At 36.0% G+C, this 17277-nt stretch overlaps 1 protein-coding gene across 1 annotated transcript in view; it reads left to right on the top strand.

Moving 5' to 3' along the window:
• LOC127873128 (annexin A6-like) overlaps window positions 1-17277 on the top strand; it is an 80543-nt gene that overhangs the window by 9688 nt on the left and 53578 nt on the right. The window contains 9 exon segments of the mRNA XM_052416771.1: window positions 1403-1483; window positions 2404-2424; window positions 2426-2523; window positions 2786-2894; window positions 5332-5436; window positions 9827-9847; window positions 12233-12316; window positions 15552-15680; window positions 15992-16015. Coding sequence (XP_052272731.1) covers window positions 1403-1483; window positions 2404-2424; window positions 2426-2523; window positions 2786-2894; window positions 5332-5436; window positions 9827-9847; window positions 12233-12316; window positions 15552-15680; window positions 15992-16015 — 672 coding nt within the window.

Here is a 17277-nt window from a genome sequence, read left to right as displayed (position 1 = left end):
CATTTTTTTAAACAGTAACTGTTTGTTGAATATATTGAGCCTCGTTCTGAGAAAACTGGGCTTAAAGCATGTGCATAAAGTGTTGTCCAAGATAAGCCTGTGTAGTCCGCAAAATCCAGTTTGCTCTCTGCTCAGGCTTATCTGAGATGACACTTGTAGGTCAGGCATTTAATAGACCAATTTTTCCAGAACAAAGCTCTAAAAGTACATTAAGCTAGAATATCATGTTTAATAATGTTGACGTGTTTTTCTTTTATTGAATATTTTGAAGAAAACAAAACAAAATTAGAATGCAAATAGTAAAAATTCAACACATGAGTATTTTCAAATTAACCAATAAATTCATGGAGCAGTAATTCAAATTTGTTCATTTGACATGTAAAAGATTATGCCATGAAGTAATAAAAGTAACAACATTTAATATTTTAGGAATGCATTTTCATTGAGGCTGAAAAACTTGAACATTAAATGTAAGGAATACATTTAGTTGCATGATTGTGTAAATAAAATGAACATGTTTACCTTGATAACACAAAATGCACTTTAAATTATGCTTGGTTGCATTTGAGAGCATTGTTCAAACATTTAACTAAAGTGTGTTCTTCTCGATATCAAGCGCTGATCTCAAAAGTATGGCATCTTTTATTAAAATGTTTGTCAGGTACAACGGTTTGACACTCAACCGTCAAATTAATTTTTATGTCCTGGTAATGCATTGTATTGACCACTCATTTTGGTTGCTATGTCTTAATTAATTATTGACTGTTTCTAGTTCATCCTGTTTCTAAGCGGAGGGAGTGTTTGTCAGTGCCAAATGCAATTAATGACGTACTTTGTTTGATTGCTTAAATTGCCTGACTAATTATCTGTTTTTTAGGTGCTATTCATGTACTGGCAGAAGAAGACATGTATTGGCAACAATTTATTTTCCGAATTATTTGGTTTGTGCAAACGTATAGGTGGCTTTGTGTCACTAACTGATGTATACATTGGTTATATCTGTCAACCATTTCCACTGTATATATGAATATTTTGTAATCACTACATTATATATTAAATGAAACAAATTGCCTGTCTGAATTTCTTTATCAATAAGCCAGCAGTTAACTAACGAAATGAAACAAAACATTAACTGGCATATGAACTTCAGTGAATATTTACTGAAGGTCAGATGCTCAAGGCCATACAATTTTAAAGGTCATAGTAAGGGTCGTGCCCTCTTTCAATGTTTACACTGGTTGCGAAGCTAGTGCTACAAATTTTGAACACACAACACCAAAGTGTTGTAAACAATATATGTTTATCATTCATGGATACTACAACGTAGATACAACATTTGCTAAATAATCTGAAAGTAACACCACTAAATTATTTTATCTTGTAACGTGGTTTGTATTTTCAGCTGTCGACAGTGAGGCCTCGTATTGATGTCAAGGAACCAAAGCGGCACAATCACCTTGTTGTGCGTCTCAAACAGATTCAGGTTTGTGATGATGCTCCTTTTAAGCTTCATGTTCATTGTTCAATTTGAATTGCGCTCTGGGAAAATAGTTCTAAATGCATGTGTCTAAAGGGTCGTCCCTGATAAGCCTATGCAGTCTGCACAGGCTTATCAGGGACAACACTTTCTGCTTTCCGCTTTTAAGGAAATTTTCTTTTTATGCCCCCGGATCGAAAGATAAGGGGTATATTGTTTTTGGCCTGTCTGTCTGTCTGTCTGTCTGTCTGTCTGTCTGTCTGTCTGTCTGTCTGTCTGTCTGTCTGTCTGTCTGTCTGTCTGTCTGTCTGTCATTCTGTCATTCTGTCACTCTGTCATTCTGTCTCAAAACTTTAACCTTGGTTAAAGTTTTGCGATTACTGTTGCAATATTGAACATAGCAACTTGATATTTGGCATGCATGTGTATCTCATGGAGCTGCACATTTTGAGTGGTGGAAGGTTAAGGTCAATTCAAGGTCAAAGGTCAACAACAACAAAAAGCAGCGCATTAGGGGGCATTGTGTTTCTCACAAACACATCTCTTGTTAACAAGAATCCAGTTCCAGAATGAAAGGGTCGTCCCTGAATAGCCTGTGCAGATAGCTCAAGCTAGACTAGGACGACACATAACACACATGCATTAAGGCCTGTTTTCCAAGGGCAAGGCTCATTGAATTGTTACAGTTTGCAAGTCTGTCTCAGAACAATGGTTACTTTGCATACTCAGATGAATCCAATTGAGTCGATTATATAATCTATAAGACACATGTAATCGCAGCCAAATTATTGACCTTGTGACCTAATTTTTTTTTTATTGTTGATTTAATTCTGAGTAAAATGATTTTGTTTGGTAATTGTATGAAACCAACAATGGCAGCAGTTTTTCAAAATTTAGCAACTCATTCCAACTTCTTGTTTTTAAAGAAAGAAGAAGAGAGACAGGCCTGAAATCGACCATGAAAACAAGCTTCTGCTGAACAAGATGACACATGTGTTAAAATATGGCGGCAATATAGACAACTGGAACAACTATGAATCTCGAAGGTATGATGTTAATCTTGCCCTTTAAAACACCTATATTGCAATTTAGATTTTGACTTAAAGCATTAAACATAATACTACTTTTAAAATTGATTAAATTAAAACTTCAAAGATGTCATTACCATAAAGTTTTTCGACATTGAACATAGCTGACATAATGATGCTGGGATTTAAGTCACATTTATGCCTATGCTCAAATTTTATTGTAACTAACATTGAAGTCTATTTGAACAACAACTAGCATCATATTGTCAAACACTTGCAGTCTAAATTTCCCATACCGTGAGCGTCAGAATGAAGACATAGCGCGGGAAAATCTTGGTATTGCACGCCGACTAGAGACTGTAAGGCCAAAGCTGGAGATCAACAAATGGGTACGTAGTGTATGCCTATCTGACAGAGGAGGGACACAAAAATGGGCCTCTGTATATATGAGCATTTGCTCAGGGAAAACAGCGCTTAATGCATGTGTGTTAAGAGTTTTCCCAGATTAGCCTATGTAGTCCACACAGGCTAATCAGGAATGGCACTTTCCGCCCAAACTGGATTTTTGCTAAGAAGAAACTACCTTTATAAGAAAAATACCATAAAAGCATACGGTGTTATCCCTAATAGGCCTGTGAGGACTGCACAGGATAATCTGGGACAACACTTTACGCACATGCATCAAGCCCTAAATTCTGAGAGCAAGGCTCACATATATATAAATACAAATATAATATCTAAATACCTAGTGTGTAATACAAAAAGCTCAAGATTAACAATTGGGAATGTGGTTTGAGTCTGTAATGTCTTAAGCACATCAGCTTATTGGTGTGAGCCTGTTTGACAGTTTAGGGAACAAATGAGCCTAGTAATTAAAGGGGTCGTGGGGTTGGGGTGGGTAGTTCGAGCGCCAGTAGTTAATAATAACCTCAGGTTTGATAGACAAATAATCTTTGTGCAAAACGTTTATTTTAAACAACAGTGGTCATATATGGAGTAAAGGAAGTAACTCCTCCCAAATTGAGTACAACAAAACACCAAAATAACAAAACATATTGGCGGAGAGGTATCTAGTTCGAGAAGCCTTTGCTCAAGATCAACATGTGGGTATATTGTGTATGTCATTCCGAGAACAAAGAGGCGTGCAGCAGGAATAAGCTGTTTGTGAGTGGGGAATCGGGTTTTTCGTGTGTTTCCTTCATAAATAAATTTAATTTGCCTGATTTATGTCCCAAATTGTGTCTAATGTATTACAAAATCAGTCAAAATTGGAACAAATAGGATTTGTCTCCTGACCTTTTTCGATGTTCCTTACCTTTCATATCTAGGTTCTTAATTCTATGAAATTTGGATTGTCTTACTTCGTTTAGAAATATGAGGCTGTATTAAGTAAAGTACATGTAATAAAAAAATAATGTTTATGGAAATTTATGAACGGCAATTTATACTGAAGTTTATATCTCAGTTATTTATCTTGTTGTGCTTCTATGGTTAACATGAATAATGCATAAAGGTAATATAAGATTCTTTACTTTTTTATTTTGAAATTCTCAGAAAATGAAGTTACTGCTTAATATTTAACGATGTCAATAGACAGCCTTTATGTTTGGTAATGTATGGGAAATTGGCGGCTAGACAATAAATGTAAACCTACTACTGATAGATAAACTCAATGATTGCTCATGCTTTATTTGTAGATGCCTGCAATGGTTTATTTGACTGGAGTTATTTAAGATTCTACACTTCTATTGTTACTGAATTATTGAGCATGTATGAAAAATTATAGGTGTCAATTAAAGAGGCATTAGTTGCCTAGATGCCATTTATGTATAAAAAATAAATCCTTAATGACTTTAATGGGTGACCTAACCTAATATATGATGTTGTCAATAATGGACCGATTTATCACGTGACTAAAAAGAAATATAGATTGATTTTTTTTAATTGACAGGCACACATAAATTATTAAGATTTTTTGATAAGACTGTACAAGAATTGGTATTAGATCATTAAAAGTTATTTTTTCTTCATTTTTAGATCTTCTAAACTTTTGTGATATCCTTTGTCTTATGTTGTTTGTTATGCATCTCTCGTCATCTATCACTGCAAAGTCTGTCCGTATTCTATCAGTGCAATGTCTGTCATCAACGTACATTTGCCTTGTGAACACTCTAGAAACCAGATTTAACGGTATTGCAAAATCTTCATGAATCTTGGTCGGTACATTTGTCGTAATTATATCTTTGCTGAGTTTTGTTGCAATGTTCATCATATGGAAATTGCATGTCCCATGTAAGACCCATTTTCTTACCTCAAAGATCAAGGTCATACTCAGAGGTTAAAGGTAAACTTTTAATATAAAACAGATATTCTGAACTGTAATTTGTTAATTCATTAATTGATTTTAAAATAACTCACCACAAAGAGACCGGTTGTCATGTGTCCCTGACTCAAAGGTCATGGTCATACTTAGGGGGTCAAATGTCAGGACTATCACAGCTTCAGTCATCAATAAATATTAAAATATCTATGGAAAAATGTTCACCATGAGGAGACTGTTTTGTGTGTATGACCTGTGTAGTATTTCACTGTGTCTTCTTCTTTCATTAGACATTTTTGCAGAACAAGATTCAGTTCTTCTTCTCTCTGATAAAAGCAGCAATACTTATAATCAGAAAATTTGAAACTGTTCATTATTTTTACAAACAGTATTTTCTTCTTCAATTTGTTTTACAAACTGACAGTTACACTAGTTTTAACATTCAGAGTTAAAAAAATGTCCAATTATAACCCAGTTGAAAGTCAAATTCTTTTTTGTCTTTATAGGAGCAACAATACCAGCACCACCAGTATCTCAAGCGGATCTGGAGCGACAGTGTCAAGGACTTTGGGGAGTTCACACCGCGACGCTTTAGCCGCATGTCTCGAACGGTAGAGGTCAGAGTTGTCTCCCCTTGCTGAGTGCTCTTCACAGAAATGTCACATTTAAGATTAGGCTTGGCAATTAAATTTTTTGTCTGGAAGTCTTTTTGGCTCACAGTTTTAGTTGATATTTGAGTTCCTGGGTAAAAGCTTCTTTGATTTTTTTTTTTTGTTCCAACAAAGTCTTGCTCTTGGAAAATTGTGTTTAATGCACATGCTTTAAGTGTCTTTATCATATTAGCCTGTACAGTCTGCACAGGCTTATCATTAGTGACACTTTCCGCTTATACTGGATTTTTGCAATAAAGAGACTTACTTAAAATAACAAAATAAACATACAATCGGAATCTTAGTGTCGTCCCTGATAAGCCAGTGCAGACTGCACAGACTTACTTTGGACAGCATTTGCATAAAGTCATTATTTTCAAGAGCATGTCTCATTTGTTGGTAGATTTCATTCCTTTAAAACCTTTTTCTTACAGTCTCTATAAATCATCAAAAATACTAATTGCAGTCAATTACTGAAAACATCAGTTAACAATTCATTAGTTGTTTATATCTATCATTTAGCAACTTCTGTATAACCTTAGCAAGCTGGGACATCTTTGTAGGATTTTAGATTTTCACAGTACTTGTATGTATGGCATGCTTGATGTTTATGTAACGTGTTCGTCGTTTCTTCGGGATATATACAGTGGCTCAAAACACCAGTGGTATGTTTCAACACGCAGCTTTTCCTGGGATTTTCCTTAGCCGTTTGATTAGATAATTAACTGCCTCAATTGAGACTGGAATCAATGAATATTTACACTATAAATGCGTCACGCTTACAATACTCTGTCTAAATGTAAAACAAATACGTCAACAACATATCTTTTATTGATACTACGCCCAGTAGTCATGCTAAAAGCAAATGTTATGACAAAACATGATATCTAATGCTAAATAAATGACTAGTATCCTGATGAGATAAGAAAAACAAACATGAGTATGACCTGATGAATAATGACTAACTTGATAGTCCAACAATGAAAAGAAAGGGGAAAGAAAAAACATAGAAGTAACTGTAACAAAACAAACTGCACAGCAAACGTAAACAGTTCTAAAATCCTCACTCTACTGGATTCTTTGAAGTATCCTTCGAAGTTGGTGCTCACACTGAACTACTACTAACTGTTTTCTTCTCAGCCTTGTAGAATGCTTCCAATTCTACGGCATGCCTATCAGCATCATTGAGACTGATCGGGCGTGCTTGCTTGGTACGAATACGTAACTCAGTGCTATGTAAAGAGTCGATGAACTGTTCCTTAGCTAGGGTCTCGCGTACATCAGCAGGGCAGTGGGATATGCTAGGTTAGTTAGCCTGCGTATATCCTGAGCTAACCCAGATAGCTGTTCAGAGGCCCGCTGTCGGCGCTCTCTTAATTGCACCCTGTACAATTCCGTTTGGTTCGGCGGAAGAAATCTTTCCTGGAGGGCTTGAATCAACGCAAAATAGTTGTGTGACTCTTCAGGAAGATTACCGAACACACCCTGGGCCTGTCCCCTCAAAGATACTGCCAGATACAACCCCATTTCTGACTCAGTGCATTTGTTTATCTTAGCACATGCATCAAAATGGGCTTTATAATCTTGCCAAGACCCCATACCATCGTACGTGGCAGGCTTCATCATGACTGATGGCTTGGACTTTCCCTGAGTCTCATCAAGAGCCCTTGGTATACCCTGTCTCCTCATGGTTATGAACCTTTCTGGCATTATCGATTCGTCAGCCTGGCAATTGTCACCATGAATCGGAGTTTCAGTATGCTTAAAATTTACTGACCTATGATCTTTGGCAAACAAAGGTTTGGGTGTTGACGTCGTGGTCAATCTATTTGCAGCCAGGTGCAATTCCCTTTCAACACCAGTGATCTCCGCCTCAAGCCTTAATCTTGTATTTTCTAGCTTGACATGCTCTAGCTCGGCTCTAATCCTATCCAAGTCGCTTTGATGTGAAGCCATCGTGACGCTGAGTTGGGATGCTTAAAGGTCGTCCCTATATATCCCGTCGCTGCGACTAGTTTTTATTAGATAATCAACTGCCTCAATTTAGACTGAAATCAATGAATATTTACACTATAAATGATTTGTAATTTTTGTATCATTGGTATAATGAACGTTTAATCACTTTACAAGCCGGTTTCATATGCCATGTGTGACTTGGGTCAACTTGGGTTGACTTAGGTGTCTTGGGTTTGCTTGGGTCAACTTGGGTTGGCTCGGGTCGACTTGGGTCGTCTTGAGTTGACTTTGGTCAACTTGGGTTGTCTTTGGTTGACTTGGGTCAACTTGGGATGACTTGAGTCAACTTGGGATGACTAGAGTCACCTAGGGTGTCTTGAAATGACTTGGGTCACCTCGGGTGTCTTACACCTATAGCAACGAGTCTGCAGTGTCTCCCCTCTGCATTACGCAAGGAAGACAATGGGTCAGTGTAGTACAAGCGACAATAAGTAGCTTGTCAGACTCAGGCTGACCTACGAGACCTGACACGTGCACTAACTGGAATGGAAACCTGTGACCTGGACATATATATGAGTCTCAAGCTACCCAGCAAGCTATAGTATGTTATGCGCAAAGTTGCTTGGGTCACCCCCACTCAATAGGCATCCAAAGTCATAGAGATGTCCCTTGCTCAGGCTGACCTGAGAGACCAGAAACGTGCACTTACTTATATTACCAAAGGAGACCTGTGCCCGGACTAGTATGAGTCTCAAGCTTACCCAGCAAGCTATGGTATGTTATGCGCAAAGTTGCCTGGGTCACCCCCACTCAATAGACATCCAAAGTCACAGATACTTCCAATGGTATTTGGTCTCTAATTACTATAACGTATTAAACGTTGTGTTCTTTTCGACGATCGAACACCGACTGCCTGCTCCCCATAAGAGCAGCGCTTTATATACTGATATATATACCACGTGACATGCTTGCTAAAGACATCACCCTACTATTTCATGTAAACACAACCCTACCGTTTCAAACAGTAATTGTATAATACTGTGGCTATATTATGAAATACATATTGTGCATCTTAATAACCGACTTGTATTATTAAATCATCAAATTATGTACATAAAAATACAATGATCAACTCAAAATTCACACACTATTTGCGTGGAACTTACCGAATAGTCGAATGCTTGACCGCGGGAAATGTACTTTCGTTTTGGTGTAAATAATAGGAAAGAACTCAAAGAATAATGAACCTAAAGGATAAAGTACCGGCAAAAATCGTCACATTTGTAGCTTCATAATTTATCTTGAACAGTATTTGTTGAACCCATGTTATTGCTGCCTACTGAGTTCATATAATTGCCATATGCCCACTAAGGATGTGCCACAAACCTTCCGTGGGCGTGGTGGTCTTTATGTTGTTGGAAACATCTTATTTTTTTAGAGTAATAATTATGGAGGATTTGATGGTGTTGAAAGTTTAGATATTGAAGGGATACAAATGTAGACACTTACAAGAGTACACATTTACCCATTTATGCTTAGTGGACTCTCACATTCTTCAAAATTGGATCAATTTATTTCCAAAATTAGGGATGTCTAGTATATTTATTTCTATATTTAGAATATTTCTTACAGAAATTCCTTTAAGCAAACAGCGCAGAACCTGAAGAGACGCCTCATGATGCAGCGTCTCATCTGGGTCTACACTGTTTGCCAAGGCCTTTTTTCTAGACGCTAGGCATAAATGGGTTAACTGCCAGACAAAAAACAACCCTTTTCAGGACCTCTTGTATTCTCGAGAGAATTATCTAAAAACTTTATAGTGCCATTTTACCTATACTCATGGTCATAAAAATGCTTAATTATAATTTTGAAATAACAGTTATCAAATCAGTGACACTGATCAATGTTTCAGTTATGTGATCAAGTCAGATTGCGCAATAGTAAACTAGCAGCCAATTTAAGTTTGATTTGCCAGTTTTTTATTAGAACATTTTTTTCCATCATTTTGTCGTTAACAATCAGGTAATACATGGTTAAGTACAGTAAATCATGCGATGTAGAACCTGGTACAGGCTAGGTCCCATAGTTGTTTAAGGGTCATAATTTGTTTATTGGCTTTTATCACTTATCAGCCAGATAGCTGCTGCATTTACAGAAAATGTCTTAGATAGCCTGATGAGGATGCATTTAAGTATAATTAAATTCTAAGCCTTCATGACATCTTTTACAAATTACTTGATTTTGAATAAGGTTTTGGCATCCATGGTTATTAAAATTACAGGTATTAAAAAAACAACAACATAAATATAAATTGCTTAGATGTTATTACTAGTCAGTATTGAAATTATGCTTATTCTTTTGTAGAATTACAAATGATCTGTACTTAATATTTCAGATATACTATAAACGATTTCTTGTAAGTTGCAAGAATCCAAAAGAAAGAAAAATCCCCAGCCAGCTTTCTCTTAAATCTTGTTTTCTTGCCCTCCTGTTCTGTTGTCCTGCTATTATCTTGCTCTCTTGTTTTCCTCCCCTCTTGTCTCTTGCCCTCATGTTCTCATGCCCTGTTGTTTTCTTTTCCCTCTTGTTCTCTTGTCTACTTGTTCTCTTGCACACTTGCTCTCTTGTCTTTGAAATGCAAACATCTAGTGCCTTATCATGTAGTTACTGTTTCTCCTGATTGTCAATGGTGCACATAATACTTATACATTCTGCATGGATCTTCAACTCAAACAATGTGCCACAATGTTCAGGTCAACTTAAATCAGACACAATCTGTCCTTGAAGCTTCTTTTGATGATGATGTAAATTAAACATAAAAATGAATGGCTCTAACAGTCAGTTTACCAGCATAAATTCTTTTTAAATGGATTATTCTGACAGCTTTGAATTAAGAATAATTGCTTCATTCATTACTAAAAACAAGACCAACATTATTGTAACTTTAGATTGGTCTTGAGAATAGTGACATGCTTTTTATTATGGTATTTCATTCAATTGTATTCTTAATGCCTTGATAAATGCAACCTCTATAAAGCAAATAAACAGCTTACATGTATATAATTTGTTGTTGAAGACATCAAATAAAGAAGGACTATTAGTATTTCTGGAAGAAAATGGCATTATTTTCAACATAACCTGTAAAATTGTGTAATCTTCTGTGAAAAAATAACTCATTTTAATACTCTGTTAGTGCATGTCAATGTCTGATTTTGAGATATTCTGGCTATCTTCTTTCTCGTAGATGGCTAGTTAAAAAAAAGGCAACAGTAAAAATTATGGAGGATTATTTGCAGCCTAATCTATAGAATATTAATTGATCAAATGAAATCATTATTTGTTATTTTATTTGCAAACAGCACCCACTGTCTGGTCCCTCCGTGGTAACTAATGTTTGGTGATTATGCTTATTTGGTGGTTGCAAATGGTGGTTGCAAATAACAAGTATTTACTTGATAACGAAAAGATTAAATGCATGTTATATGCTTTGGTCTTGAGTGTCTGATGTCAATTTTATTTTATTTATTTTTTTTACATTTGATTTGTAAATATATTTAAGTAAATATTTTATCCATATAATGTTTAGTTTTCTTGTATTTTTACTGTACGTAAATAGGAAATTTGTGTGTGTTTATATTGCTTGATATTGGCTTAATTTTGCTTTCTTTATACTTTTGTGATGTGAATAAATCTGGTTGTGTGCAGCATAATACATTCACAGACATGAAGTGTGAAATAATTATGTTAATTTTGTTGACTACATAAATTGATTAAATGCAGAAACATGTTCTTACAATAACATTTTGCACTTTTATTTAATGTCTAATTTGCACTTTATGGAAGTTAAATGTGCTTAAAGGAACTCATTAACTAATGAAACATTTCATTCATAGAAATGTTTTCTATTTGCATGTGTATACATTTCTTTTTCTTTCTGTTAAAAAAATGGTTTCAGTCCATTGAAAAACATGGCTTCTACTGGGTGGGACAGTTTTCTGTACATGGTTATAGTGAAAACTTGTGAACTCTCTACTTGATGTCACATTTTTTCCAGTCATTATCAAATTCTCTCATAACATTTGTTCTAATGATATCTCAGCCCATGTAGTTAAAAAATGGCATGACTTCTTTCCGAATATGGCTGTAGTAAATATTCTGAACATTCTAGTGGACACATTTTGAGTACACTTGTCATGAAACTTGCTCTGAATATTTGTTCAAATTATATTTCAGCTGAGTTCAAAATGGTTCTGGTCCATTGAAAAATATGGTCACTAGATGACTAAGCTTTTTTTTCCTTAAATGGCTGTAGTGAAATCTTGCAAACACTATAGAAGTCCCATATTTCCCTCAATCAAACTTGAACTTGCTGAGAACATTTGTTCCAATGATATCCCAATTGAGTTTGGTACTTTTAAATCAAAAACTTGGTCACAAGGTCAAATAAAGACAAATACATGTACCCATATTTTTGGCCACATAACGTGTACTCTTCATCAACATTTGTCAGAACATTTGTCCCAAAGATATAAATGTCAAATTTAAAATTGGGTCATATAATATAAAAACTAGGTCACTGGGTCAAATAAAAGAAAAAGCTTGTGAACACTAATGGCCACATTCTCCCCAATCATCTTGAAACTTTCTCAGAATATTTGTTCTTATGATGTCTTGAGTACTTCAGTTGATTTTTATTAAATTTACTTAAGCTGATCAAAACAGTCCAGTTCTTTTGGGTCAAAGGTCAGAGACCTTTGGCCTTTGACCCTTTTGTTGTCATATCTCATACTGATTGTTTCAGAGGAGTGAGGAGGCGCTGGACGATACGAATGATGAGGACTTTCAAAGTGTTGACACAGCTGATGAGAAGAAATTACCCAAACTGGTATTTATTTTATTTCATATTTACAATAATGGGTTTGATAACTTCTGTCTAATGGATGGTCAGTTTGTTAACTTCTTTGGTGTCTTCTCTTTTTAAAGAATGGGTTCAATTTTCAACTGAGCCTTATGTTATTTGAAATTTACAAGTGAGTCATTGTAATTGTTGTTTTATAGTATGACTAAACATAATTAGCTCACTTTCAGCACTAGTGAATTATTTATACTTAAAGGCTATGTTCTCATATTTAACAATATATCGTCGCTGTCGTTCTCAAACCTCGTAGCTACAAAATGCCAACTTTTCAGGAGAGAGAAAAATCCGTCTCATTTTTTTATAACGATGTTTTAGAAAATGAAATTCTGTAAAAATACCAAACAAATGAAGCTGCAAAATACGGTATAAGCCGTAGACGCGTAAGTCATACTGATAAGTCATACTGACAGTCAGACATGGTAGCTACGATATTTTGTCACCACAGTTTTGTCATTTTTATGAGGTACGACAATTCGTCCTGATAGGAAACCTCGTAGTTGCAAATAAACTTTTTTAATAAAAACGTTTTTGTCAAATTTGTCCAAACGAAACGACGTACCTATAGGTGAAATGGCGTCGCTACGACTTTTCGCCGGAAAAAAGCAAACAATCATTCTACAACATTTCGTCACGTGGCTTTTTCAAGGGCTCTGATTGGCGTAGAGCTACGAGATATAGCACAAAACACGCACCAGACTTCATATATTCGGAAAAGACGAAAAAAATATTTTGAAAATTTTGGAGCTACGAGGTTTGAGAACGACAGCGATGATATACAATAATTCATTCTGTGCTCTGGAATATTTTATTTCATTTAAGTATTTTTCTTCCCTATCCTATTTTTTTTTCAAAATATATTGTTATCATAATTGACCTCCAAGCTTGTTATAGTAGTGAGTTATGCATAAGCCGTCATTGAAGCATTGCATTTATGATTTCTCTGTAAATGCATTACATTTCTTTCACAGTATCAAGGTGAGTGCACTCAATCGTTGATCTCATTGATATACCTGATTATCTTTTATCAACACAAGCTAACAATGAAGCATAAATCTTTTATAGATTTTTCTTGTTTTTGCTGCCTTAGCAAGAACCCACTGTAAGATCTAGTTTCTTTTACTACTTCTTATCTTGGTGGTTTATGTTTTATAAAATGGCTTAGCAGCACCACACTGTATAGTGTCCATGAATATTTCTGACTTTCATGGTTCATTTATTATAATGCTGCATTTGCAGCAAACAACACTGCAACACCTGATTTGCATTGATATTTCATAACTGTATCCATAGTTTATTTATTATTTCCCTTCTTTAGAAGAAATCCCCTGCCCCTTTAAATAATCAGATTTATACAACATGTATTACTTTGCACCTGATGGTCCGTCCAGGTCAGATAGTCCGTCCAGGTCAGATGGTGAGTCCTGGTCAGATGGTTGGTTCGGGTCAGATGGTTGGTCCAAGTCAGATGGTCAGTCCAGGTCAGATGGTTGGTTCAAGCCAGACGGTTGGTCCAGGTCAGATGGTCAGTCCAGGTCAGATGGTTGGTCTAGGTCATATGGTCAGTCCAGGTCAGATGGTCAGTCCAGGTCAGATGGTCAGTCCAGGTCAGATGGTCAGTCCAGGTCAGATGGTTGGTCTAGGTCAGATGGTCAGTCCAAGTCAGATGGTCATTCCAGGTCAGATGGTTGGTTCGGGTCAGATGGTTGGTCGGGGTCAGAAGGTCAGTCCAGGTCAGATGGTCAGTTCAGGTCAGATGGTTGTTCCAGGTCAGATGATTGGTCCCAGTCAGATGGTCAGTCCAGGTCAGATGGTTGGTTGGGGTCAGATGATTGGTCCCAGTCAGATGGTCAGCCCAGGTCAGATGGTCAGTCCAGGTCAGATAGTTGGTCCCAGTCAGATGGTCAGTCCAGGTCAGATGGTTGGTTTGGGTCAGATGGTCAGCCTGAGACAAGATTGTTTCCACACATTCTCTGAAAAACGCTAAAATCTTTGATCATGCAAATGTGTATGATAATTACCTGAGAAGAAAGAAGGACAACACTTGATTTCGATTTTAGCAGGTAAAAGGGGATTTTTTTTTCCTGCATGAAATGTTGATAATGCTTTTATCTTTTATCATCTTATTTGTATGCTACTAACTTGGGAGGAAAGAAAGTTGCCTTTTGGCTCTGAGGTCCACAGGACAAATGTCTTGGTCACTTGGGCTTGTATCATGAAATTGGTTTCCACACTATATAATGCTTTGACTTTCATCATTTTAATTTGTATAATGTTTACTTGGGAAGTAAGTAAGATACCTGTTGATTTTAAAGTCACTTTAATAAAAGGTCAAAGTCACAGGTTCTTGTATCATGGAATTTGATTCTGCAAAATATCTGGAGAATGTTTGTTTCTGCAATAATTTACATTGTTTGCTGTATACTAGTGAGGCAAGGAAGATGTGATTTGATGTCTAGGTTACCAGGTAAAAGGTCAAGGTCACAAGGGCTTTTGTTTTGGCCTGCAGGATATCTAGGGAATGCTTCGACCAATCCTCCTCTAAATAAATATGCCGGTTATTCTAGAGAAAAGCAAGAGGCCTATTTATTTTCAGGTAAACCTGTCTGAGGTTAATGTCACAGAGGCTTGTAACTTAACATTTATTATCACACAATATCAAGAGATCGCTTTTGTGTATTATTTTGGATTTGTATGCAGGGCTGTTTAAAGTGAAGGCTTTACAGTTTGAGATCAAGAGATCTAAGGTCAAGGCCACAAGAGCATGCAATGTTTTAACATCTTCATATTGATTACTTTGCTGCATGTCTGGAGTAGATGGGGGCATAAACCTTTTACAAACATCTCTTGTTTATATCTTTTTCAATGGTTAGTTATCATACAGCAATAGCAACAAACTTCTCTGTAAGATCAATGGAGCCATGCTCTGAGAAAACTGGGCTTAATACATGTGCGTAAAGTGTCCTCAGAGATAAACCTTGCCAGTCCACACAGGCCAATCAGGGACGACACTCTCGCCTCGAAGGGAATTTTTCTTTTAATTGAAGTCTGTCCTGAAAAAAATTCCACCTAAGGTGGAAAGTGTTTTCCCAGATAAGCCTGTGCAAACTGCAAGGCTAATCTGAGATGATGCTTTAGGCATATTTCTTAAGCCCAGTTTTCACAGAAGAAGGTTTGTATCATGTTTTGATGGCTTTGCTTGCAGAAGAAAAGCAAGAAGACAGGGGCCCGGGCCACAAAGAGCGAGACAAGTTATCCTGTCACCCGCACTGAGAAACAATCTCCGACCCGAACGGGCCCTACAAAACTGCCTAAGATTAATGCCAATAAAGCGGTCAGTGTCTTAAAATTTGGTCAAATGTAAAGTAATCATTATAGTAAGAGTGGGAGTACAAACATTTGTGACCTTATGTCAGCTAAAAATGTCACAGAAAACATATTTTTTCTTCATGGAAGGGTATCGTAAAAAAAATATTTGCAGTTAAACTACAACTAGTGCACTTGGTAGTAAAAAAAAAACTACCACAGCATCAATAAAAACATGTTTAAACAAGAAAAGCAAACAAATAGTTTTTTTTATTTTCAATTTGCATTTTAGATCAGTGACTATAAAATAGTTTTTGAACTGTGATTTTCCTTCTTTAGGATGCACCTGAAAAGTCAAGAAAGGTGAGATTGCAATTGTTGTGTGCATGGAGTTAGCTTCCAGTTAAAATTTGCTTGTTCAAATGTGAATCCATGGAGTTATCACATTTACCGACAAGTCAAAACTGATTTCCTCTCTTTAGTTGTATTTCAAGTTTTGGGGGATATATTTTGGATAAAGACTCCAGACTTGGCCAAAGGCAGTGTAGGTGATGCTTGACTATCACTGGTCGAACCACTATTTGTTAACCCATTTATGCCTAGTGGACTATCCCATCCTTCTAAATTGGATCAATTGATTTCCAAAATTAGAGATGTCTAGTATATTTATTTCTATATTTAGAATATTTCTTACAGAAATTCCTTAAAGCAAACAGCGCAGACCCAGTTGAGACGCCTCATGATGCGGCATCTCATCTGGGTCTACGCTGTTTGCTAAGGCCTTTTTTCTAGGCGCTTGGCATAAATGGGTTAATAATAATTGTAGTTTTTTTACAGATGTTTGTTGGCTTTGTTATACTACCCATATCTATTGGTCTCTATAGGGTACTTAATTCTTCTCGACAAAATCATGACCAGTAACTTAATAGCAAGCAAATGTATTCCTTGTGGAAATCATGCATTCTCTGGATTATGATTTATAATTGAAGTTTGTAACATCACATGAGTGAATTTTTCAGTGAGAATTACCATTTTATTATATCGTAACGTTGTTATCGCAAAAGTCATACATTGGAAATGCAAATTAAAAGTTTAATATGATTTATTGTGACTTAAATAAATTTAAAAAAAAGAATAACAGATTATGCAATATTTTTTTTGATAAACATAATCAGGATTTAAAAACGATTGTTTTATTAAAACTTATTCCATTTTGGAATTTAAAAACTGGTTGCGTGGGTGGCACATGGTCGGGGGCTATAATTTAGGATTGTTTCTGAAGGACATAATGACTATGGGTTGTTTCATGGAGGTAGTGGCATGTTATCTTAGCAATTTTAACCAATATGTATATGTGCACTACAAGTTATTAAAGAAGCTTGAAGTAGCATTTTTAAGCTTTAATTTTAACAAATTGACTTGCTCTGCATGGTATTTTATAATTACAAACTAATATTTGTTCTTGTAGGTATTTGCTGGCTATCTGTCTAATTTTAATCTACATTATAGCTTAGCAGTTTAAACATTTGAGCTGCAATCTGGGAAAATGGGACAAAATGTGTGTGGATTAGGTCTTGTCCCTTATTAGCCTGTGTTGTCTGCACAGGCTTATCAGGGACAATTCT

Source organism: Dreissena polymorpha, chromosome 3 (assembly GCF_020536995.1).
Source record: "Dreissena polymorpha isolate Duluth1 chromosome 3, UMN_Dpol_1.0, whole genome shotgun sequence".
NCBI lineage: Eukaryota > Metazoa > Mollusca > Bivalvia > Myida > Dreissenidae > Dreissena > Dreissena polymorpha.
Note: the sequence above shows the minus strand (reverse complement) of the source record. Positions and strands in the feature narration are given on the sequence as shown.